This window comes from Toxorhynchites rutilus, chromosome 1 (assembly GCF_029784135.1).
Source record: "Toxorhynchites rutilus septentrionalis strain SRP chromosome 1, ASM2978413v1, whole genome shotgun sequence".
Classification (NCBI taxonomy): Eukaryota; Metazoa; Arthropoda; class Insecta; order Diptera; family Culicidae; genus Toxorhynchites; species Toxorhynchites rutilus.
The window spans coordinates 93700639-93727945 of NC_073744.1; the positions used below are offsets into that span (position 1 = coordinate 93700639).

Here is a 27307-nt window from a genome sequence, read left to right on the forward strand (position 1 = left end):
GATGGATACATTTTAATCCTTAGCAGCAACCCAGTGCAGACGTTGGATGTGCTGTTCGTACACAAACAAATGCCATTCAATGTTTCTCGAGTTCAACTCGTATAGAATCCACATCTCGTATTTTTGGATCATTCCCAAAGCCGACAGACAATACGAGTTGCGCTTAATCGTTTTGCTAGTTCCTGTTGCGTTTAACTCGAACTCTAATAAAGAGATTCCATCGGCATTATGTGTAGATTCATTCAATTTCATGCGCTTCAGCCGTAGATTTATTTAAAATAATCGAAATGATGATGCTTTTTTACAAGTACCTAACCTCACATTGTAACGTCGTTAAAACGATCTTTATTACCAAAAACTATTCCTAACGACGAGTTTCTATTTGCACACCTTATAGTGGAACTCAAATATATGGTGACATAAACGATCATCGACGCCTGATCGATACAGGATGCAATCGACGGATAGTAAATCAAAACAAGCTTATAACATGCTTTACCATCCAAAGGCAAATCTCCTCTATGTCTCTTTTTTATTTCTCGCTCTCTATCGTATAATTTTTGACGTAGCGCAGAGCACACGAAACAAAAACAAAAATAATAATTCTTGCGTGCCTAGAATAATCATGTTCAAAAATACGTGCAAATCGAAGACAAATCAAATTAAACTAATCAACACCTGAATACACATGTATCGTCATAAGCATTGATCGACACCAACTTAACTTCAATTCGATTTGATATAATATAATATAATCGACGCAGCGATGTGACCGAGCTTGATCGTCTTATGACAAAAAGGGCTAATTAAATCTTTACACGCTTCTAAATTGTCAAACGTTTTCATTCCATATTTTCGTCGGCGTGTGACTCGAAAATTACTGTCATTATAGTCATATTACGGTTTCACCATATAATTATTGAATTTGGCCTACACGAATTATTTCTTTCTGCTGCTGCCCCTCGTATATCTTATTCACGGATTGTGAATGGCGATCGACTCCATGAACAACAAAAACAATCATTCCATAATAGCGGGCGTTGGAAGCTTAAGATCCCTTCGTCAATAATTGCAGAGCTGCTTGGTTGCTGTGATTGGAGTTTGGGGGAAAATTATCACCCGCCACCGGATTATTCATTTCATGAGAAGGTAATGTTTAAAAAACATTAATATTTCAAATTAATTTTTTTTTTCTGAATGTTTTGTGATTGTACTATCGAATGTGAGATATAACATCATAGTATGTCACGTAACCACTTCTTGATTTCACAAAACTAGGGTTGCTCTGATTCCCGAAAGTTTAGTTTGCTTCGAAACTTTTCAGCCAACGTAGTGCAAAAAATCATTGTCACAATGCACACAGCACGAATCATCGTTGGGAACTAATGTCACGCTGGCAAAAACACTAAAGATGTGCCCACATCGCACACATCGAGGGCATTTTTATTACGCTTTTCTTCACTGATCATATGTCCGTAAAATATGTATATATGGTGTTGTTATTTCGTTTTATTAGTTTATTGCTCTAATCATATATCGAACAGTGTGTCGTTTTCGCCTAGCGCACCAGCCGCGAGATATTCCACGGCGGCCCAAGATATTGATAAATCAATGATGTGACTCTCTGCCTGGCGTGAATGATGGAATGAGTGTTCCTAAAAAGCCAGAGTTGTGAACCACTGAAGAGCACGCTTTCGCCTTGCGCTTCGGAACAATTTGGTGAGCTTGGAAGCATAGTCGGAGGAGAAGGTAATGGCGCTAAAGGTGCGCACGGCGGTGGAAGAAATCAATCTATGGACATTTTATTGGCTGGGAAATTAACATATTTTTTATGGCGGCACAAAACAATTAATATGCGCATGTGGATTCATTTCGCGGCTTCGCCGTATTTCTCTCTGTAATTCTTCTAATTTGCTCTGATAAGCCAAAATACGTACGCATTTGAGGCCCATATTGGAAGTTGGTAGATGGAAATAACGAAATATGCATGCATGCCCCAAATGCCGAAGGGATTCGAAGAATAGTGGGTCAAGCTTAAGCTTCAAATTGAATGATTGGCCTGGTCTAATATTTTGATGAAACGCTATCTTGCATGATCGCCTCGAGAAGAATGTTATTCGATTTTCGACCTTGCGGGTCGGTTCCATATATGAGTGTTTTTGTTTCCCCTTCGTGAGCTAAACGTAAATGTTACATTTCAATATATGTGTAGAAAAAACTCCAGCAACATTGAAGTCACGATCATGGAAATATACCGATATAATTCGGAATAGAAATATATGTTCAAGTTCATACGTTTTTATAATTCCTAATTCTGATAGTCGAAAAAAGCATCAAGCCAGCATGTGTATTTATATCCACGTGATCGCGATAGAAATACTCTAACAAGTATATGGGATGATGAACTGTTACAGACCATAAAATAAAACACTACGGATGAGTTTCCATTTCGCACACGAGATACAATCCGTAACACAACAATGCTCCCGCACACAATTTTATGGATCATCTCGACACACTGAGCGTAAATTATTTCTGGTCAAAATTTCAATCTTCAAAATTCTTCATTGAAACTATGCCGCATTTTGAACTGAAATAGTATTGGAATAAAAACAACAAGTTAACTCAATGTGTCAGGATTTCAAATTATAGTTCGTGTGATTTAGAATTACTCACACATACTTCACGCGTCACTCGCGTTGTTCTTTCTGACTTTGCTGCTGCTGCTGGTTTGCATGTTTGGTAATGCTATTTTCACTCCTCGTTCATCCTTTCTCACTCTCCCCCCCACACACCGTCTGTCACAATGTGTATCTTCTTCTCTAGTTATGTGGGACTGCGCGCCCGTTGGAGATGCTGGCTGGCATGATGATAATGAATCCCTCACTTCTGGCTCCTCAGCTTTCTCTGATGATACTTCTGTGTACATCATTTACCGTACGCGAGAAAGCGAACCAAAATATATACGCAGTCAAGCACTACATCAGCAGCACTTGCCAAGCAAACCAAAACGAAAATAAGCAAAATGTGGCAGCCAGACCAATCCACTTAGTAGGTGTACAAAGAAGAAGCTGTTGCCGTTTTTTCCTGGATGTTAACTTCATACAATGATATGTTTTGTCCATTATTCGCTCTAGACACAGCATTCTGTCAATCATTCGCCAAAGTCCTAACTTCAATACTTGGCCAATACTTTTCCACGAGGCGAAAATAAATGATTTTACGTTTATGATGTGCGCAGCATAACTTCGGCGTCGTTGGCACGAATGAACTCCGTCATGATTCTATTTTGGTGAAAATATTCGTTTGTGCCTTTGGCATCAAGGAGACGGCCACGACGACGACGACGTCTTCGGATTGAGAAGACAAAACACGCCACACTAAATGACATTGTGTGACGTCATACAAGTCGTGACTTTTTTTTTCAAAGAGTCAAATTCCTTCTTTTATAACTGAAAAGAACCAAAATACTAACAAGGGACAAGTGGTGCATTATTAATCCGCATTAAGTAGTATTTTCACACTTTTTAAGTTTACTGTCCCTTTGTTTGGTGGATTTGTAAAACACATGCTACAGGATAATGAATTTATTCTACTTTACGAGTAGAATCTTGGTTTATTGGGTTGCAAATAAAACGAATAAACAGACCGAAGTAGGCTGTGGGCGCGTTTCCAATATACAGTGTCGGACAAAACATTAAGACCACTGCTCAAGCAAAAACACAAAGTGACAAAACTATGAGAAAAAATAATCCAATCCAGTGCTAATACATTTGTAATAATTTATTTGCTTTGTTAAAAAAAATATAACATTTGTAGTTAAAACAATAGTCATCCATTAAAAAATGCGTTACATACAACTAAACTGACATTCCTCGTTTCGGTTATTTCGAGTGCTGTTTTGACCGATTTTTGAAGAAAATTAATTGTTTTTAAACAGTAAACAAAATGCATGTAACGTTTTTATTCTCGTATTCTAGTTACAGTCAACGAAAAATGGATCGCGCGCATAATTGCACGGAAACACAGCGGATGGTCATCCGCAAAATGTCCAAGGCAGGCAACAGCCAACGCGAAATCGCAGAGTATTTCGGACGGTCCAAAACCTTACCCTTGCCCTGCGAGTTTAATGCCCTCCACGACCGCAAAAAAAATCCGAATCGACTGGACGCCTATGGAAAACGACCGCCAAGGATGATTCTGCCATAAAGCGAGCCTTCAAGAAAGATCATCGAAAAAGATTCGGGACGAACTGAACTTGTCCGTGCGTTCCCGAACAGTTCATCGGCGGCTAGTGGAGCAGGGGCTAGGCGGTAAAGACCCCCGGAAGGTGCTGACGTAGAAGCATCTGAAGGCGCGACTGAAGTTCGCGGAAGACCACTTCGATTGGATCGATCCGGAGAAGGAAAAGCAGTGACGAAATATGCTGTGGTCGGATGAGACGAAGGTAAACTTTATCGGCTCGGACGGAAAAGCTTGAGTCCATGGCCCTATAGGTTGCACTTACATGCCACAGTATACCCCGAAGACATTCAAGCATGGAGGAGGGAACATTATGTTATGGGGGGGCTTCTCCTGGTACGGGGTCTCCACCCTGTACTAGGTGGATAAGATCATGGATCAATACCTCTACGCCCAAATCCTAAGGGATGTTATGCTGCCACACGCCGAGTAGGAGATGCCCATGAAATGGCAGTTCATGCAGGATAACGATCCGAAGCACACCGCCAAGACCGTCAAAAAGTGGTTCCAGGATAAAGAAGTCGACGTCGTGGAGTGGCCAACGCAGTCATCGGATCTGAACCCTATAGAGAATCTATGGGAGATCGTGAAAAGGTCGGTGTACACGGAGGTATTAAGTCAGAGAGGACCAAGTCGGAAAATTTAACAAAATCGAGTTATTGATTGCATTAGATTAAGCATTTCGTAAGCTATACCCCACATTTATCTGATTTGGGAAATCATTTGTCAATTGTTATGAATGATCAACGGAAACCTCTCTTAATATGCATTCAGAGCGAATCATGTGCTATTAACCATGGCGATATTACACTATATCACGTGCAGATAGAATGAACCATATGTAAACCAGTTGTATATTGAATTTAAACAATTTTCAAGCGCCAAATTAAAACCAACAAAACATGTTATTGAAGCTCACTGGCACACACATTGATTATATTAAAAAAAATAAACTTGGTTCACTCCAACTTCTTCTTCTTCTTCTTAAATGGCACTAACGTTCCTTAGAGGAACTTCGCCGTCACAACACAGTATTACTTGCGTCATTTTTTATTAGTACTTATTTACGATTTCTATGCCAAATAACACGCCTTGAATGCATTCTTAGTGGCAAGCTAGTCGGTGGAAATTTCTTTGAGGAAAAATTCCCCCGACCAGAACGGGAATCGAACCCGTTTTATTGGTGACTAAAATTTTGCGACAGCAACAGTTACATCTTCCACGAGATCCATCGGTTTTTATCCGAAGTTTCCATTTACCCCTTTTTGTGTTTTGTATCGATATTCCAAGTTGGCTTTTTAATGTCTGAACGTAAATGTCATTTTACCGATAATTTACACCCGAAGTACCTTTCTCTCACATAAAGATGTAATGATTATGAGGCTGAGTGCTTTGTACATCATTTATAAGTGTGGATAACTAATAGCGGTTTATGCCTTTTTGTTATTTTGTCACCATTACAGGTAAATCTGATTTGGAAAAGAATATTCAATTTTAATCCACTTCCAAATCCAAGCTCAATCATGTGGTGAAAAAATCACATCGCTCACAAGATTTTGGCTGCAGAAGGAGCTCTTGCGTTCCATGCATTATGAAAGCTTGAAATCCATTAATTATCTCCAAAACTATTGCGCATGATGTTTGATGACTCGGAAACCGATCGAAGCCGAGCTCGTACAGAACAAAAGCCATTACATCTGGTGTATTTTCACCGCATGGATCGTCCGATAAATATGTTGAATAAATACATTTAAATAGATTTAAGTGCCCAGCAAACATTAAATCGTATAACTTTTGCACATGCTAGATCGCAAATAAATTCGTATCAAATTACAATCGTATAAAATATCAGTCAAATGATTCACCATGTGTATCCGAAATCGTATAAAGCGCTAAAATACGATTTTTCATATCTTTGATGGATTAAGTCGTATATCGGTATAACGATCATCCTAGTATCGCGATATGCAGTACTATATGCGCACATTCTATTCATTTTATATAGCAATGTCGAGTCAAATCGAATATCAGTGTAAAAAGCATCGTATATCGTTATATACGGTTTCATATGCCTGTAAAATATGACATATACGTATATCGTCTCGTCTCCGACCAGACGGTATTCCTACTCTGACTGAACAGATCAGTAAAAAATGCTGCGGTTTAGACTGTAGCGATGACAATGAACTCGAATTTGACCATTCTATTGAGGAATACTGCCTAAGATGATAGAAAATGGGAAGTATAGTAAATGGCAGAGACTATTATGCTGAACGCAACCAGTTTCAGCTTCACACCCCATCTCGTCCTAATTTTCATAACAGAATGGCACACTAAGACTCACAACTGTAGTTTGATTGAAAAATATTTCGAAATTTTTCAGTCATAGTGAACCAAGTCTTAAAAAGTGCTTCATTGGTTCAGTCAGAGTGAACCATGTACGTATAGGAAGGCAAACAGCTGTCTGTTTTGGGCATGAGACTTGGTGTTTCTTGCAATTATCATACGCCACAGTATTGTCCGAGAGTAGATAACATTTCTGGGAACGATACTGAACAAAATAAAATTAATGCTTCAAAAATTGCGTAACACTGAACTTCATGTTCGTTTTTCTCAAAATCACTCTTACGCTTACCACTCGGCCACGGTAGCAACATGTAAAACTTAATTAATCTGAAAATGGACTGAGCTAGACATGTATCACGGTTCAAATTTCAGTTGAATATTATTTCCGACACTTCTGTTATTGTCTGTCAGAGTATATCTTTCCCAAACAACAAGTGCGATAGAATAGTTACAAATTGATACGAACGGTATACAATGTTTGAATTATTCGTTCAAAACGTAAACTGCTGCTGCTGATTTTAGAGGATTCAAGCGGTAGGAATTCAATTTCCCCAAATATTCTCTGATTGACGGAATCGATGATAAGAGTGTGTACAAAAGAAAAGGGTCGACTGGTAATGTGTTATCGTTGCGTTCGGAGAAGTGCTATCATTATCAATAATGTCGTACCGTACGTTGCTACTATATTTTGATTACATTTGGGCTACTCCAAAAATATTGGCTTGCGATAGCCACACACACACACGCGCACCCAGAAATTGTCGAGGTGAACAATATGAACAATATATATATATATAATAATATGTCTCATTGAATTTGATCGATCATACACTGAAGCCATCGACTTAAGACAGTTATGCTGTATCGAACAATAAAATCCTTCAAGATTCTGTTATTTTGTTTGGTATTACCTTTCACTAATCACGGGTATTTAATGCAGAACACAAAGTCGCAGATTAGAAAGAGTACAGTGCGCACCGTAAGTGCTTATCAGATAACAGAGAAAAAATAACTAAAACAGTATCGATTCAGAAGTGTAGCATGTAGCTTTACTCTGGTATAAAAAGTGAAAATGAAAGGCAGAAAAGTTTTATCACTTGGAACGTTGGAAAGGAAGCGAAAGAGTGTAGATGTTCTCACATTTTCATTTACATATCTTCTGTTACGACTCCACTTATGGACAGTGTTAGCCGTGTGAACTCCTCCGTGACGATATCCCGTCGTTACAAAGAACAACAAACATGAAAATACAAGCAATTAGACTATCAACCAACAGTCAGTGAAAAAAAGTAAAAGCTATTGTTTTTATCTTACACGGACAAAGGGTTCGCATAGTTTTCAACTGCAACCTGATAAACATTGTGCATTGTTATTCCGGTTTGGTAAGATATCATTTCAAAAATTCATTGGTTAGTACAATTTTGATTGATAAAGGGTAGACTTGGATAGACGATCCTGAGATCCTTAAAAAAATATTTATCCAGAATCACCCTGTATGATTGAAAATTTATGGAATTGATTATCTGTGTAGCGAATCTTCAACCGTTACTGAACTTATGTCATACGCCACGCATAACAGCCACAATCAGCGTAAAATAAATATTATTTCTTCCAAACCATCAACGGAAAATCGACCGACTCTCGGGATCTGTCTCTTTGGCCTAACGCAAACAAAATGCGTGAGCAAACACCGTTTGGAATATATAACAACAAAAAACGATTCCTTATCAATGGCCGTGTGATAATCTACAACGAGTCCAAATCGTCAATCGAAAAATGTTTACTGCTTGCATAGCGGGGCATATGTGTGTGCGATAAGTAAATTTGTACCACAAAAAATGACTTACCTGTTTACTAAATACTGCCACATCTTCACTAAAGGAATCTGACGAACAGACATCACCACCCGCAACACCTGGTTCCCGAGGCGTACACGTTGCTAGTTCACATTTTTCAAATATAAGTGCCAACAGAGGGAATAGCGGGTGTCTGCAAATAGAGGAAAAAAAAACAAAATGTGAGAAATGTGTGTTCAAAAGTGTAATTTGCAATCAGAAGCATTGTGGGTAATTATTTTTTGTTTGAACCCAACCGTTGCAACCGGTGAAAGATTATGTGTGTAGACATATGATAACAAACTAGAATTTCATAGTCCCAAATGTGATAAGATCACTTCGCACTTTGACGAAATAAAACCTGCTGCTGGGGTAGCCTCAAAACCGTCATTATTATCCAAGCAATTGAAGCAATCATGTCATTGTGCGTCTAACGCCTTTTATTGCGATCAATATTGACACATGTAGCAGAGCATACCTTGGTAGGGCAGTGACACTCCGCTACAATATCTAACCTAGAAAAATGGTAAACAATATATGGTTGTGTCACATTCGGGATCGTAAAATTAACCAAGCGCCAGGCCTACTTTGTGTAACGTCCTCTCGTGCCGTTCGTTGTTTGCAGAGAACCGAAACGCATGGCCAATTTTGATAACTTAATTCGAGGAAAAAAAACCTCAGTCAGTCAGTTCTTGGCCACCATCGTTAGAAACAGCCGATTCAACAACTCGAGTGATGGAGCCGTACTGCTTGAGAATTGGAATAAACATTCTCTTGCAGCTCAGCTGACTTCCGTGACGGATCAACTCTTGTTAGAATATGTAGTCATCCCATGAATGAACAACGGAGAAGATCAAAATATAATGCACGCCTTACACGAGACCGCGACCACGCCGGAGTACACAAATATTTTGATAATGTCACTAAATATTATACTTTTACCAATTGTTTATGTAATTTGCGGGATGATTTCGATAGTTGTTTAACTTTAAAAGTCGCCGAGAAGACGATGGCATATTGAAACAGAGTGTAGCAGGAAGTTTCAGAATAAAGAAATAACAGTCATGCGTCGGAGTGCTGAGTAAACATGAAATGGCAGCTGTGAAATAGTACGGTTCATTCAACTATAGAGTTCCGATCTCTATGGCAGGACATTTTTAGTTGGTTTTGCTAACGTGAGTTAGAAAGGGATGCATCGGAAATCTGGAACCTGGAACAGTATGCTTCTTAAGAATGATAATAACTCCTAAGTGTAACTTTTCCTCAGAATATGACCGCGATATATGATGGACGCGGACTATGATGGAGTAAATAATATAATAAAAATTTAAATATCGTTTCATCTCGTTAACTGTTGTGATTAAAACAAACCATAAACGTCTTCGCTCGCTCTTTTTATTCCTGCTTTTACGGCATTTTAAGTCGAGTCAGACAGTCTGCATGGGATGAGTGTGTAAATTTGAAGGTGAAAACATCCGTTACAGGGCAGCTGCAGCGCGGTGTGGTCGCCACCGTCCATAAGTGAATAATACACACTAGAGCTCTTTCTCTCATCTCACGTGTATCCGAAATATCCGATACAGTTTTGGCCTGGTGCTTGGCGCGTTTTCTGTATCGGTTTTCGGAACCAGAACTTCACACAAAGGTGCATTGCATTGCATGCCTTCTCTATCGTGTTCATTTTTATGAATAAAACTAAGGAGATAGAGAAGCGAAGCAAAACACGCGTTAAAACAATGGTCGTAAAAAATTTATTACTATTTTTTTCTCCTATGGCACTCGGTCGAATGTTGATTTTCTCTTAAGAGACACCACCGCACCATCTCCATAAGGAGCAACACTTTTTACAATTTGTATTTTTTTTTTTTGCTCTCTCGCTCTCGTTACTGAGATATGGTGGGTTGGGCGGCATGCCGTCGCCCTGTGAGAAAAGAACACTAAATAGAACTAAATATATGCAATAAAATGAAATTTTGTGGTCAGTTAATTATATCTGACGAATAAAGGGTCGATTTTGAGCACAAAGTGTGATATTAAGAAAGTGATTGTCGTCTTTCGGCTCTCCTCCTTTACACTGTGGACAAATCCGACCATCATCGGCCTCAGTGCAAGTCTTCGCGGGAAAACACTTTACTTGAAATGAGTTTCCATGCGGCCGTCTTGAAGCCAAATCACTGGTTAAGGTCCGGTTCCAATGTTAGAATAATAACCGCTCCCACAGCGCTACAGACAGCACAAAGTGCGCGCGGGGCACGGCAGCAGTAAAATACCGACTGAATCCATATGGCACAGCATCAGCGTGTAGAAGAAAAAAAAACAATATAGAGTCGGTGGCTGTAAACCTCATCTTCGAAACAAAGATGGAAACGGGAGACACTCTTCAAAGGCAGATTAAATGGTTTACGTTTACGACGTGGTTGCAGGGTTATAAATTTTAACCAGATATGGTGAAGATCCCGTGACGGAGATGGGCAGCATTCAGTTGCCAATACAACGTTACCGAGATAAATAAAATATACCACATTTTATTAATAGCAGCAGACTGGATTTATTGTTTGGCTAAAATTGGCTGTAAATGATTATCGTTACGCGCATACGAAGAGGCCGTGATATGGACCTATCCAATTCAAGTAGTATCCTCATTCAACGGTAAATGAACAATCGAAATCGTTTGATGGTGTAATGAAAAAATAATAAAACAATACATCACGGAAGTTCTAAGCATCATCTGTGTCGGCAACACTGAAAATGACCAAAACTTTGGCAAAACAGTACACGAATGCCGGTTTTATTGGGTAAACAAGAGGAAAACTTTATTCCTCCCGTTTCGAACCAAATGTAGACAGCACTTAATCAATTTGTCAACCAGAAGCAGACGAAAACAAAAAGAGTGCAGTGAGTGAAAATTAAAAGTTAAATATTTAGTGGTCTGAGTTGGTCATCACCTTCTGTGTGTATACATTAAAGAACAGTGCTCAAGAAAACAGCAGCAGAAAGGTGTCAAATGCTACTTCCAAACATTTTCTTTCTAAATAGAAAGAAAAGTAGGAATAAAAAAGGTTCAAAACAAATATCAAACAACGGAGAAATTAATCATGTATGTTTGCTTTCGCCACTCCTCAAACATGCGCTTCCGCCTTTGACCACAAGGGCTTGAGGCAAAGATGATGGACGGACGGACAACATGCCATACAATTTTATTTGTTATAATCAATTTGTAGGTGTCATAAAATAATTGTAAATTAAATCGCACAAGGGGTAACCCGGACAAATCACCTGTACAGAATAAAACAAAATAGTTATTATTCTAATGGCTAGAAGTTCCTCCCCCTGGAGTGGAGAGAAGACACCAGTAGAACCATTTGAAAAAAGAGCACTATTAAATTATATTAATGGGATACGAATACGATCAAAATAAAATAATTTTCGAACGAAGCGAACAATTACCGGCAATCTGAAGAGTGTCGAAAAGACGACAGATGTTTGAAACGATATCGAATGCAACCACAAAGAAGAGAAATTATAAAATATGATATGAAAAAAGAGCAGCAAAGGTAAAAATGCTATTATTGTACCGTTTTTTTATATCCACCAGCGCATCATCAACCTGTGGTGTGGTATGATTATCATATATCAGAGCACAACTTCACAAAAATTGCACACAAAATCTTCAGCATGTGACCAATAATTAAGATTAATAGATTGATCACAACGTTAGAACATTGTTTATCGAGCCGAATGACTGACGGGCTGACTAACTGACTGCATCATCTCCTCCCGACAGTTGCCCGTTGTCCTTAATTTAATATATGTTATTATGGTGTTTTGGATAATCGCTATTATCTTTTGGGTGTATGCGAGATCGCTTCCTCGCCCGGTCGAGCGAGTAATAAAGGAGGCATCCCATTAAAGCGTATCCTCGACACCCAAAAAGGTTGTAATTTTTGAAATTTCCACAATTTCTGGAGTTATAATTAAGAACGCTGATGTTTGTTTGTCTTGGAGCGCTGCATATACCAATGATTTATGGTTTTTTAATGTTGCTGAGTCAGAGTCCGCCTCGACGTTATATCAAGAGGACAATATCTTCAGAATAGGGGGAAGCACTTTTGCGGCAGTTAGATCTCTTGGTGGATTCGGGTGTGGAAAGCCACCTCCTGTCTGCGTGTGAGCAAAGTCCGCGAGTGGAAATGTTTGATTTTTTGAGGGACGTCACCAATTACTACCGTCGAACGATTAACCATGTCGATAACTTACCCGTAAATAGCTTCTTTATCACGTTTATGCACATCTGGTTGCACCGCACCCATGTGACTCGTGGCTGGTGATACATGACTAGAGGTTCCATGATACCCATGCATTCCGACTGATGCAGCCGCAGCATGGTTCATGTGAGGTGAATGATGTGGAGGTAAACCTGACAACCCTGGCGGTCTATGGCCAGCGTGTGGATCGTACATCGCCGCTGCGCCACCATCCATTCCGTAGCCGTGCAGGCCGTCATCGTACTGAAAGAAGAAATAAGAGAAAGTATTTTCATGAGATCATACCGAAAATGTCCAGCAGTTAATACTATTCAACGTATAAGTTACTCTAACTTGAAATCAATATTGCATTAAAAGTTTTCTTCGTAAAACTACTAATATCTAGTCTACAAAATAAGAACTGTATCGAAAGGTAATTAGCAACTTTTATAATGATTCTACTCCAAAATAGGTGAACTTGTTTTTGTGTGCATGCAAGTAAAAGGTTGTTTACATGTCACCAATGTTTGTGCAATCGATTCATTCCGTTTAAGTTGTTCGTTTTCGCTATGACTAGAATTGATCTTGAGACAAGAAAGAAAATTCTGCACACATGGTGTACCGAAAAGTGTGTTACCTTCAACCAAATCGTAAAACGGTTTCAAGTACACCACACAAGTGTAAACAATATCATCCACAAGTATGACAACGAGTGCTCCTTGAAAACCTGGTTCAAGTCAGCCAATGTTGGATCGTACAGTAGTGACTTGCATCAAACGACACCGATCGATATCAACGCGTGATTAGAACCAGCATTGGAATGATTGAAATAATTAAGGCAATTTTACACTAAAACACGAATTCTCCAGTCTTTTGGCCGAACCTCGCTTTGGGCCAACATGCACTGGAGGAGGTGGAACGGCAGAAGACAAACGTTATGCCGAAAACCTCCAGCCCTCCCAACGTCACCCAGCTGTGATCGATAGAAAATTTATGGACGAACCTCAAATGGAGGATCTACTCCAACGATTTCGTGTCCAAAATGGGGAAGCAGTTGATCACTAAGACCATGAAAGACCTGAAGAACATGCCAACATCCCTTGGTTCATCGACCCAAGGCGCGTAGAAGTATATCCTAAGGTGGGCCAACTTGCTAAAACCACTCTTCAGCCATCTTGGAAGTCTCACAAACACAATACTCTTGTGTCCAAGCTCGCTCGTGATCAGTCTGTCTCTTTCACGCTTCAAGGAAATAATTCCCCTTCTGCTTTCTTCCGTACTGTTTTCATATACCGCTCCCCTAACCAACTTAGTGACGAAACGGCCTCACCTAGTACCATAGACCCGTCTTGCATCGACCATGACTAAGGTTCCTGCCAACTGGCGTAAGGCCGCCCGGAGGAGCATTCTTATAGAAGGCTCAATATTTGTTTTAAACATTTTCAACATGCTGCATATTTTATAAAAAGAAGCAAAAATTCAGAAGAGTCCATCTTGTATTACGATCAACATATTGGCCAATCGAAATTGATAATTGTGATGCTAATGGATGATGCCATCAACACTGTGCATAAAGCTATCAGCAGCCAGAACAATCTATTAATGAAAATTAATGGGCATGGAATTGATTATTTACAAATCGTCATTTGGAATCCCGATTCACCGGTCATTTTATGGCTGGGTCCTTTTTGGCCAGTATATTCTGTGATTTTCGATAGGAGTTGATTTTGAGAGTACGTCTTTTTCAACGGCTTTTAAAAATGGTGCACATAGGAAGCCATGAAAAAATTGTTATGTGAAGAAAAATCCACCTTGATCAGGTACAAATTTCCACCCATTTTTGGAATAAGACTGAAATAATAAAATGTTATTCGAAAACTCATAAAGTGGCACCCATGGCAAAACATAGAATCCCTTTTTGTATCGTCACTACCAATAACTATGGCTATATTTTAATCTACAAGAATTTCACAGACAATTTGTTATTTCACTAGAGTTTACCCTTAAGTGAGAAAAAACCCTTTGTATCGCATTGCAAGATGTTAACCCCAAACAAGAGTCCTCTGAATAGATGAAACACTGCAGAGAAAATTTTATGGCTTGCTATTCAATGCTGTTGTTTCCAATGGTCATTTATTTGTCCTGTTCTTATGGTGCACACAGGAACCCATAAAAAACATTGCTGTGTGAAGAAAAATCCAACTTTATCAGGTACAAAAATCCTTGTTGAGTTGGCTACATCTACCTTGTACGACATCCTCAAATGTTATCGTAAAAGAGATACTGGTAACTTGAGAACAGTATCCATAGAATCCATCCGCGAGTGCTACGTACTTCTCGGGCCATTAAATAGCCGAATCAAGCGCCGAAAGAGAATCTAGTGGCAAGAATACGCATTAGGGAGATGCACATGAAGGTTCTAAAGAAATACTACCGATGCTTGCTCATGGACAATGAAACGTACATGAAGATGAGCTTTCAGACCAAAAGTTAGTTTAGTAAGTTTTCGCAACCGACATGATCTGTCAAGGAATTAGCGTGCGAACAGAAAACCGAAGGTTCTATTACAAACAGGACTCTGAACTCGAAGATATATGAGCAACAGTCATGGGCTGAAAAGTGCAGGGATTTTGTCACCACAAAAAAAAATAATGAGATTCATTTCGAGAGGTTCATCTGTCACTAGCTTTAGTGTGATGTTTCATGACATTTCGTTTATTTGTTCACAAGCTACAATAGCTTAAGTGTCACTACCTGCTCATTCGTATAGAAAATGGAAAAAAAGGAATATCGTATTTGATCAAACATTGATTTTTGATGCGAAAAACTCCTGAACAATCAATGCAGTGGTTGACGAAATGTTATTCCACTTCTGCTCCTTTGGGAACAACAATTATGCACCTCGCTCTGGAACGCAAAAAGAGACTACGAATCAAGAAATCGTAAAACAAGCGCATCGACTCGTTTTGAACGATCATAAAGTGAAGTTACGCGCGTTTGATGAGGTCGTATGCATTTCAAAAGGACGAGTGGGATACATTTTGCACGACATTTTGAACATGAAAAAGCTATCCGCGCGAAGGGTGCCGCGTTTGTTGACCGTCGACCAAAAACAGCGGCGCCGGTTTGGCGTTGTTGAAGCGTAATAGAGTGGACTTCTTTCGACGTTATGACAATGGATGGAACGTGAATCCATTACCACAATTCTGAGGTTAATATGTAGTCTGCAGAGTGGATGATAAGCCACGAAAGCCAGCCAAAGCGGCCAAAATACCAACGGACGGCCAGGAAGGATTACCTGCAGAAGGGAAAAACTATTATCGGAGAGTATTATGCAGCGTTATTGGACAAACTGAACGACGAAATAAAGAAAAAAAAACGGCCTCATATGGCGAAGAAGAAAGTTCTTTACTATCACGACAACGCACCGTCGCATACGTCCTTAAATGCAATGGCCAAGATGGACAAATTACTATTCCAACTGGTTACTCACCCACCATATTCTCCAGCGACTACTATATGTTCCCAAATCTCAAACGGTGGCTCCAGGGAAAGAGATTCACATCAAATGAGGAAGTCATCGCAGAAACTGAGGCATACTTCGAAGACCTAGACGTTTCGTACTACAGAAATGGAATTGAAATGTTGGAAACTCGCTATACCAAGTATATTGCCCTCGAAGGAAACTATGAATAAATACAGCTTTGCCCAAAAAAAACGATTGTTTTCATTTAAAGTTCCGGGACTTTTCAGCCCATGTAGTACTTTAGTGGTACCGTGACATCGAACGGGATCTCATAAAAATGGGACCCTAATCCGCTCAATCGCAAAAGTTTTACAAGAGTAACCAGGTGTCTTGGGGTGCAACAGAAATGAAAAGATAGCCAAGTGAAATGACCGCTCAGATAAGACAAGGAAGTGTCCAAAATATGACAAAATATGGAAGAACAATTCATAATTTAAAAAAAAATCGGATCGGATTTTTCAAATATTTTTCTTGGAAGTTCAATAATCAAACTCTTTTTTTTCTAGATTTCGTGAATCCAGATTCAAGCAATGAGTGTTTTTAGGAGCTACATAAAGTCATTCCAAAAACATACATTTGACAATGAAATACAAACGTTCTGCAGTCGTGTAACAAGGAGGTGATCTGGCGTAGTGGTAACATTCATGCCTCTCACACTAAAGGTCACGAGTTCAATTCTCACTCCCGACATTCTTCCAAAAATGGAAGTTAAAGTGACGAACCAGCCAAATGAGTTGAAAGTCACTATAATACAGATTAAAAAAAAAGTCGTGTAACAATTCAATATTAGAACTATTGTACCGACTGCACCGTTCTGTATTTCGAAACTGTAACTTCCTTGTATCACTGCGACCATTAGTTTCATCTATTGTAGTGCCTCGGAACATTCACCGTGTCAATGCAGTGTATTAATTCAGCGAAGACTGCGGGTTCTTGGAAATGGCATTTTTATGCCTAATGAGATTTGGTCTGCTGAACCAAAAAGGTAAGAAACTTCATAAAGAAAGTCATGCTACAATGGATCAAACTAATGATAGCAGTGGTTCAATGCTCCTACAGAAGAAGAAAATGTACCGACAAAATTATGATATTCGAGTTCCAACAATTTTCGGGACAAGATTGTTATAATAAAATTATATAGTAAAACTCATAACCCATGGAAAAACATAGAAGCCCTTTTTGTATTATCACTACCTATAACTTTGGTAATATTTTCAACGACAGGAATTTCACCGCCAATTTGTTATTTCACTTGAATTTACCCGTATGTGAGAAAAAAAACAAAAAAGATGGCAAACATTCCATTTTTTTAATTTTAAAAATGATGCATATAGGAAGCTATGAAAAGCCATGAAAATAAAGATGTTTAACATCAAAAAAAAAAATCCTCTGAAAGGATGAATCACTGCAGAGAAAATTTCATGGCTTGCTAATCAATGCTGCAGTTTCCAAGGGGACATTTAATTGTCAGACATTGGCAAAGCCTGCTCATTTCGAAACAAAATCATTCCATTGGGACTATGTTTAGTCAATAACACATTGTACCCAAATATATGTGGCGCTGAACCGAGCCGTCAAACAAACTTTGCCTCCGTCGCGAGTTTCTTCGATAAAAATTATAATTCATCGCGGTGGTGAATTTTGGAGCTTACTCTAGCACGAATAACTACGTAGCTGCCGCTGCCGCTGCTGCTGTGGAGGGTGCAATACATGTACATGTACATACGCGTGGTATACTTCCAGAGACCACGGTGACGACGGCGGCGGCATCGGCATCAGCGATCAGAGTGATAGCGTAAAATTAGATGGAGCATAACGGATCGCTGCAACGCGTAAACAAATCAGCCTGTTATGCCGGTTCATTGAAGTGTCTGATGTGTGTTAATTTAATTAATTTAGAAATTTATCCATTATGAAGCGTCGAAGAGAACCCGGAGAACGAAACAACGCCAACGCCGCGGATCATCTCCACTCAGAGCTGTAGCGTCGAAGATTCGATTCTGTTAGCGAGTCAACGAGCCAAATCGAAACGAAAAACGCAAACGCGGGTGGCCGATTTTATAGCATATTTACAATAATCGGCCAGAATTCGATGAATTGTTTACGGAAATGTACTCAATCCGTATATGAAATAATGCTAGCAAAGGAGAGTGTCTTACAGGACATAACTTTTAGGTGTAGAAGAACTTTTGAGGAATAAAGTTTTTTATATATCGTGAACGCTGTGCTCTGCGAAATGATAAAATAAAACAATCTTTCTCTGATTTACGTTTCATTTCCTGGCCCCTTTCTCACGATTACAGTTGCACAAAAGAACAAATAGAGGGATTTTGAACCCCACGAAACGGTACCACAATACTCTATTTCTTTTATTTTTGATGTATCCACACCGTTTCCATTTTCTCGATAAAATGGCGTCTAACCGTCTAGCAGGTATACCGTGAATAAAGAACCCAACACAAAAGCAGATCGCTCGGCAAACGATGCGGAACTACGAAAGTTGAATATGTGTACAATTAGTGTGGAAATGCAAGATAGCAGCTATTCGAGGGAAATTTGTGAGAAAAATTCTAATGAGCACCAGACAGAGAGAACCCTTCGCTTCTTGTACATAATCTAGCACACCATTTTGGGGTACATACAGGTAGGTACGGGATTGGCGGTCTGCACAAATGACACGAGTTTTCAGTTTACGTCGTGTATTTTCCGTCATTTTCAGTATGGCGTGGTCTGAAGCCCAAACTAGCGCAACTCGATGTAAGATAAGAAATGCTTATATTATTCAAGGATTAGAAGTGGAAGCAAACTAATCAGTTGAAATAATCTGAACCTAAATGAGTTTTATTATTTCTGTTCTTCAACACATGCCTCTGTAATATCTGTAACTGCAATTTTCCCTATTTTACTCACTTTTATTATTTTACTCATTACATGTTAAATCAGAGTTAAATCAATCAGAAAAATGATAATTTAACATCCATTCTCATTTCAATTCAGTTCTATATCATGAACAGCGATGATGATTTCCACTGATATATTGTAAAATACTCATAAACTCATAAAGTTGCGCCCATGGCAAAACATAGAAGTCTTTTTTTGTATTATCACTACCAATAACTCTGGCGATCCAATGCTCCCTTGGCCGAGTGGTTAGCGTCATAACTAACATGCCGGGTGTTCGGGTTCGATTCCCGTTCTGGTCAGGGGATTTTTTCGTCAAAGAAATTTCCTCTGACTTGCACTGTGATCACGCGTATTCTAGAGCTTGCCACTCAGAATGCATTCAAGGCGTGTTATTTGGCATAGAAATCTCAACTAAGTACTAATAAAAATGACGCAAGTAATACTACGTTGAGACGGCGAAGTTCCTCTAGGAACGTTAGTGCCATTGAAGAAGAAGAACTCCACTCTTATTATTCTACCTGAGTTTACCCGTATGCGAGAGAAAAAAAAACAAAAAAAATGGCGAACATTTCTTTTTTTTGTCTTTGAAAATGGTGCACATAGGAAGCCATGAAAATAATTGTTAAAACATTGCAAGATGTTTAACTTCAAATAAAAGTCCTCTGAATAGATGAAACACTGCAGAGGAAATTTTATGGCTTACTAATCAATGCTGCAGTTTCCAAGGGGACATTTATTCGTAATATGGCAAATCCTGCTCATTTCAAAACAAAATCATGCGTTGCATTAAGACAGTATTCTAGTCTAGAAAATTGTAAAAAAATCATTTTTTTTCCTCATATTTCTGGAATTCTCGAAAATCCCATTATTTACCGAGTTGTAGCCATTTTAGCTATGCCTTTTCTAATCTAGTACGGCCATAATATTTATCTTCAAACGCGTTTTTCTCGGAACTAGTTTTTTTCAAACTTGCATACACGATATCTCAAGTTCTACCTAACCGATTTATGTGGAATTTATATGAATACAATCTATATGCATCTCTCTGTCGCATGCACTAACATAAACTTACAGTTTTTCAATTCTCGTATTTAAAAAAAAAATCGGGAAACGTAGAAAAAAACCCTTTTAAACAGCATTTTTCTCTTCAAACAGTCGCCAAAAACATGTTTTTGACTTGTCCGAGTTTAATGCGATAGCGGCATCTTTACTGATTCTGAATCTGTTCGATTTTTTGTTTCAATTAATCAAAAGGGTTGGAATCATGTGCGCCATGACATAACGTTTTTTAACCCTCTCACTTGTAACTATTATAATTACGAATTACGAATTATTACGAATAAAAAATAACAAACAAATAATGATAGAAATAAAACATCCTTTGATTATTTTTTTTCGGAGCTCGAAAAAACAGCCGAAATTCGTACCTCTACACTGGGATACCCCGTTCAAAGCTCATTTGTGCAGGTGAATTTATGCAACTAAACAATCCTTTCGCTCAGTTTAGCGTCATTCTTGACACGACCCATCGGATCAGTGCTTCGTTTCATGAAAAAGCTGAACAATATGAATCGATTTAAGCAATTCTTCGCTCCCATGAACCGACGACACTGTAAAAGGGAAATCTTACACGCATATGATGTTCTGGTACGTTGCTGAATCCATATGAATTTTCAACAATTTTGGAAAGAAATAATCAATGTTTTCAATGACAATCTCATCCACAAAATGCGAAACAATTTCAGAGTTGGGTGATCTCTAGGTAACTATTTGGAATCATTTAGGATCTAATATTATTTTTTCGCGGTACATTGGAGATCGTTGTTCTAGAAAGAAACATCGTTCAATATTTTCAAACAATTGTGACTGTATTGAAAACCAAAAATCGTCCAAAATTCTATACAAAAGTTAGTTCTTAGTTCTCAACTCCTCGATCATACGCTAAGCACCAACAGTAACAACTTTTAATTCCGTTACTGGAGAGAGAGAGAGAGAGAGAGAGAGAGAGAGAGAGAGAGAGAGCGAAAAATGCATTCTGCGGCTATGACGACAGATTATGTTGGTAGAAATGGTGCGACGATAGAACACATACGTGGTGTCATACACTGTTGAAAATAATGTGTCAAGGGAGAAACAGTAAAGCGAAAACGCAACCCGTATTAATAATAATTTCTTGGGCGAAGCGAACGCAGAAAACAGACGAAAAGATCATCAATCAATTTTACTACGCAGCCATTTTGAATTTCATCACAGAGCATCAGTCTGAGCAAGGTTCGTACAGCCCGTGAAGGTTAAATGTTAATTTTTTTTTACATTCTTCCTGCGCTATTTACCCAACTGTGCTTTGGAGAAAATGCACCGATTGTGGGATGGCATAGTTTCTCTAGATATCCTTATTGTCAATTTTCTTGAGTGCGTCACGAATACAAAAACAAAACCTCAAATGTATTTCATCAGATTGCAATACTCTATCTTTCTATTGATGAATTCGACGAGGATTCAGCTTTCAATTATCCATGACCTGCTTTCTGTTTGTAGGTTTGTAGGTAGTGTATGGAAAGGCAAGCATAAATTTGAACGGCGTTTATCAACGCCTTCTATGATGCTGTGGGGAGCCTCGAGAATGTATTCTATTGTTTCCCATATCACATTAGTGATGCTTTTAACTCGTCCAAAGTCCAGCGTCCAAGCCTGACGAAGGCGGACATTCATCATTCGAGCCATAATCTGACCGCCGCAATTTGAAGAAACGAATCTCGATTTTTTTTGTTGCTGTTGTTGTGTTGTTGCTCCATAATCACGCTATCTATTAGCGACGCTGAGATCTGTAGCAAGCGCGTGTGAGTGATTTTTCTTATTTCTTACTTTCTACGCGCCACACGATCGTCTCTATTCTTGATTTCCGACGGGGTTACTAGTGCAGAGAAATTGCCTTTCCACTTATGACCGAAAGAAACGAGTCTACTCCAGTATGATTCATCAAAAATATGCCCTCGTTTATTAAAAAACGTGTTAAAGGCATAACGAAAAAATCAATAACCCGTTCGAGTTAGGAAATTGAAATTTGTTTTTTCTTCTATCTGCGAACCTCTGAAGTTTGTGAGATAGTTATATTGTATAATAATAGCTGTTACATCGTTGAGAAAATAATCTCATATATCATTGAAGAGCGGAAGAGTTAGAAGAACGCCAATAATACGCGTCAAATAGAGAAAACTTTGATTCGTTATGTCTGTCGATTAACTATTGGAAATGCTCCAATCATACAGTTCATTTTACTGCCCATTTGCTGAATTGTTCATCTATTTCAGCTCTCGATTGACCACCATAGCACCCAACAACTCATAGCATTTCACCAAATACTGGAATCCATTCCCGTATAAACGGCATCCTTGTTTCTCCGTTGCATAGGGCGATTAATTCTCCACAAAAACACTCAGCAGAAAGACAGTTCCCCTGTGCCTGAAACAATTCTGCAGTTTCCGTTCAGAACTTCCAAACAATTAAGGGGGTATTCTAGTCTAGAAATCTGAAAAAATCGAAATTTTTTTTTTACCATATTTCTGTAGTTTAGGCATTCAAGAATATACTCTAGAAAGGACTTATCGAAAATCCTATTATTTACCTAGTTAGAGCCATCTTAGTGATGTGGTATCTAACCTGTTACGGCCATCACAATGAACTTCAAACGCGTTTCTCTCGGAACTAGTTTTTTTCTAACTGGCGTACACGATATCTCAAGTTCTACTGAACCGATTTATGTCAAATTTATATGAAAATAATCTGCATACATCTCTCTATCGCATGAACCAATAAAAAAATATAACTTTTTAATTTTACTATTTTTAAAAAATCGGTAAACGCAAAAAAAACGTTTTAAACAGCATTTTTGTTTTCAAACGGCCGCCATTTTGTTAAAACCCATGTTTTTGACCTGTCCGAGGTTCATGCCATAGCGACATCTTTACTGATTCAGAATCTGTTCGATTTTTTTGTTTCAGATAACCAGAAGGACTGGAATCGTGTACGCCATGGCACAACTTTTTTTTGAACACCCTCACTTCACCAGCATGTAACTATTCTAATTATGAATATTTTTTTTCCGTCCTATTTTTGTTTTATTGTTGAAAGATAGATAAACGAATAATGATATAATGGATAGTAAAAATATTCTTTGTTTTATTTTTACGGAGTTCGAAAAAACGTCCGAAATTCGTGTCTCTACACTAGAATACCCCCTTAAGCCTCAACACTCTACTTCTGTGTTCAACCATTGGAAGGAGCAGGAGCAACGGTGATCAAACTGCGAAAGCGCAGCGAATCGAAACTACAATTGAAAACCATCATTCAGACATTCAAAATCTTCAGGGTCACAAACAATGTGAGTGGAACACCTTGGTGCGTACCACCTCTCGCATCAGCTCTTTCGATTCTTCTTCTGCGAATCTTTCGAGTTTTCAGACCTTCAGAGAGGTACAAACAAAGATAAACTAAGAAAATATCATTTTCCCTTGTTCGCTAGAAACGGATCGAGTGTATGTTTTGAAGGAAGACTAACAGAGCGAACCCAGAAAAAAAAGGAGCAAGCGAAAAAGGGATTTTATGCCTTGCGAAATTCAACAACATTAAGAATTTTTCATTCGCTCGTTTTTGTTATGCTCAGTTTGCCGTCATCTATATAAATGAAAGTTGGATTTGCATTTTTTTAAATAACGGAGATAAGCTGCTATAATCTTGGGCAACCAAATGCGCAGCTTGAAGAATTTTCGATTGAAAGCAATTATTGTTGGTATGCCATTTTCAATTCTCCCACGGCAGGATGGTCATTCTCGTGTACAACAAAGCAGTAATTGGAAAGATGCAGCCGTATGGATCAAAATAGAGCAACCGTGGAGCGTTATTTGAGAAACGGATTATTGCTACGGTTGTAACATCCTTTCTTCACATTCAAAATTTCGCAATGCAAAGTATTTCGCATGGTAGTAGGCGTAGAGAAGTGATTCCGCCATATGCTTAGGTAGACGTTTTTGGGGCCAAAACTAAAGATGAACGCTTCGGATAACAAACACCGGGAATGAACAGAGACAAAGACCGTTTCAGTACAATAAAATTGCGAACTGTTGAGATGAGATAAGCACCGAATTCTCGAAATATTTCGTCGAGGCGACAAGATTGCGCATAGGTAGTCGGTATTCTACTACTCTAATCGTGGTTTTAGCAACTTAAACTTCTATAGTAATACGGTTTCACATACCCTAGGTTGTGCCATCAATCTTTACGATGTGTGTGGCCGTCGATATCGATATTTGTCACTCCAAAGCCGACACTAGCGAATTAAAACTACTGCACCTATGCTCACACTCAGTATATATCTATTGCCACTTTTCGTATACGATGATTGTTCACTACTTGTTCCAGAACGCGACGTTAAGCTTTACTTTTAAGCTTTTTGTGATACCGATAACACTCCCGCCGTTTATTCATGGAAAATCGCGATATTGCAAAGTTGCGGCATTTCAAAATACAATCGATGGGAAAACTTAGGGAATGAAACTAGGGAAAACATAAATATATTTTACTCTCGCCTAGACAGGATTACACCAGATTTTCTTCATGCTTGAGGTGTTCACCGTTTCGCTCGGAATTTGATTAATGATAATTTCCTTTTTCCACACTATCACACACGCACATTGACCGAGTAGCGAGTTCCAGTGAATGGCTTTACACTCCCCCAACTTACGTATACTTTGTTTTCCTCGAATGTTACAATCCTAAATTACGTTTCACTTAGTTAAACTAGAATCACAGTTTCATCCCAACTTGCTGCAACGTGATTTATTCAATTTGATCAGTATTTTCATACGCTTGCTCTCCCGTAACGCGACGATATTCACGAACGAACGAAATTATTGTCTCTTGTTTTTGCGAAAAGTATGCGAAAAATGTTCGCTGAACAGTAAAAACAGTACACAAACATCCCACGACGTCTACCGCGACGATGAAATTTTAGCAGCCAAAAAAAGATTATTAATTACTTGCATTTCGGTTCAGCGAACGAGGAGAGCTCTTTGCACAATGTCGTCGGTTGCGCGTGTGATGAGCGAGAAATGATTTATCACGCTCACGCGGAACACTGTCTAGGTTCCTTCAATTTCGATGCGCGGTTTTTTTTGTGGAGCCGTCAGTATGAGTAAGGGTGTGTGTGTATGTGGTACGGTGCGACGAGGACAAATTCTACAACATAGTAGGCTCTCCTTCCTGTCCGCTCTCTCGCTTGCTCTTCCTCTCTCTCTCGTCTATTACTTCGCTGACGGTAAAGATAGATCAGCCCGCGCGTAAAGTTGACCGAAAGGATAATAACATAACATTAAACTATAATAATCACAGCAGGCCTCTGAACCGTCGCGATCGTTGTCGAACGAAACACGTTGATTTTATTCTTGGGTCTCCAGAAAAAAACTGCCGTCGATAACTTCACTCTTCACGTCACACTTTCTTCGCTGCCATCGAAGTGTGATATATAATTTCTGCCATGATAGCTGCTTTACTATCCTCTTCATAAACACAACCAATTTGGATGTTTCGGACCCGTTGGAGTCAAATTGAACTGTGCAGAACTGTAGTACTAGAAACCTCACACTGATACCACTTCGAGCGGCGACAAATAGTTATTAATTTTCATAGCGATACATATATTTGTCTAAATTTGCCGATGTGCGGTGATAAATGACTAACAAAAACGAATTTAAATGATTATTGGTTTACTGTTAATGTTATACTATTTTTTTCTTATGGTTCAATATATGTATAAAGAGTGAGAGCGACGTTCGTAAACACGTCGTACGCGTTTCGAAGGCAAATATACACTGCCTTGTCAATCAACATTCATCTACTGCGGCGGGGATATACGAGAGGTAGCGACAAAATTTATGAGCCCGCCTCTTTTTATGGTTGCTTTGCCTTCACGCAGAGGTGTATCATCTGCTGCCGGTTTCGCTCTCTCCTGCAGGCTGGCATACGAGCTAAAATTTGCGCACGCAATAACTCCGCCTATTTTCATACAAAAATGTGATAGCTATATACAATTATTTATATGGCCGATTGAAATGAAGAATGTCTTATAGGATAGAAATTTAAAATTAAATACACACACAAAGCATTTCATTATCGCTCTTTTCTACTCTCTCTTCACAAATACCGATAAACAGTAGTGTACGGACCATCACAAACTGCGTTAGGTTACGTGCATCGCTTGCATCGTTCAGCATGGCTCGACACACACACCCGAACGGAACGCTCCGGCGCGCATGAAGGTCTTGGCTTCATTCGTCTCGTTTTGTCGAGTTGCGGTTCGAAATCTATTATAATTTAGATGGTGATGATTCCTCACACAACCACCAACAACGCTATGCTCACCAACTCATCGGTAGTCCAGCTTCCTCTCTGTGTTCGTGCAATGTTTTCGTATATGGACCAAAGATCTTTCGCTCTGCTTGCGCTATGCTAGCTAGCTAGCTAGAGCGTTTTTGGGTGCGGAGTGAGAACGAAGTTGCGTTTGCGGTCGGGCGGCTCCACTTCGTTCTTTTTTTTTCCTCGTGCATAAACAAGACACAGTGTGTTTGGTTCTGATATTTCCTCGAACAGTCCCGATGAGCTTCAGGGCCATGAACACGTCTTCAATAAGGAGTTGTTTCGATGCCGTCTTATCAATCCCTGACAGGTGAAATTGATCCCCTAATAAGCTGCTATAGTGCGAATGCAAGTCACTCTTGGCTGTATCTCTGGGAACAATGTGAATGCAGAAAAAGTGCACTATGAGATGGTAATTTTTCCCCTTTGGATCTTACAAGCGAGAATGATGAAGGATCCTCTTCCCGAAAGATCCAATATGCAATAACGAAACTGTGGAAAATCTACACAAAATCATAAGTTTGTATTCTTCGGTTATCAAACAGTGTTTTAGATTCCATAACACAAACACAATTTCCATTAATAATTCATCCAAAAAGGTGAACTCATCTAACAAAGCGAAGAACTCCAAAAAACAACCGTTAATGTTAATGTTGCGAAGTGTATCGAAAGGAGTAATAAACACAAAACTGAATGCAAACCATTATTGACTCGTATTTCCTAATGTTTCATTTTAATTTTGTGTTATTTGGGCTTTTTTCTACGATTTCGTGATACAACTTCAAGAATAAAACTCAATA

At 39.0% G+C, this 27307-nt stretch overlaps 1 protein-coding gene across 1 annotated transcript in view; it reads right to left on the minus strand.

Moving 5' to 3' along the window:
• LOC129769714 (homeobox protein homothorax) overlaps positions 1-25971 on the minus strand; it is a 41796-nt gene extending 15825 nt beyond the window's left edge. The window contains exons 1-3 of the mRNA XM_055772151.1: positions 24352-25971; positions 12681-12931; positions 8436-8577 (exon numbers count right to left, since the gene is read on the minus strand). Coding sequence (XP_055628126.1) covers positions 8436-8577; positions 12681-12931; positions 24352-24366 — 408 coding nt within the window. The 5' untranslated portion in view covers positions 24367-25971. The remainder of the gene's footprint in view (positions 1-8435; positions 8578-12680; positions 12932-24351) is intronic.
• Between the last annotated feature and the right edge of the window lie 1336 nt (positions 25972-27307).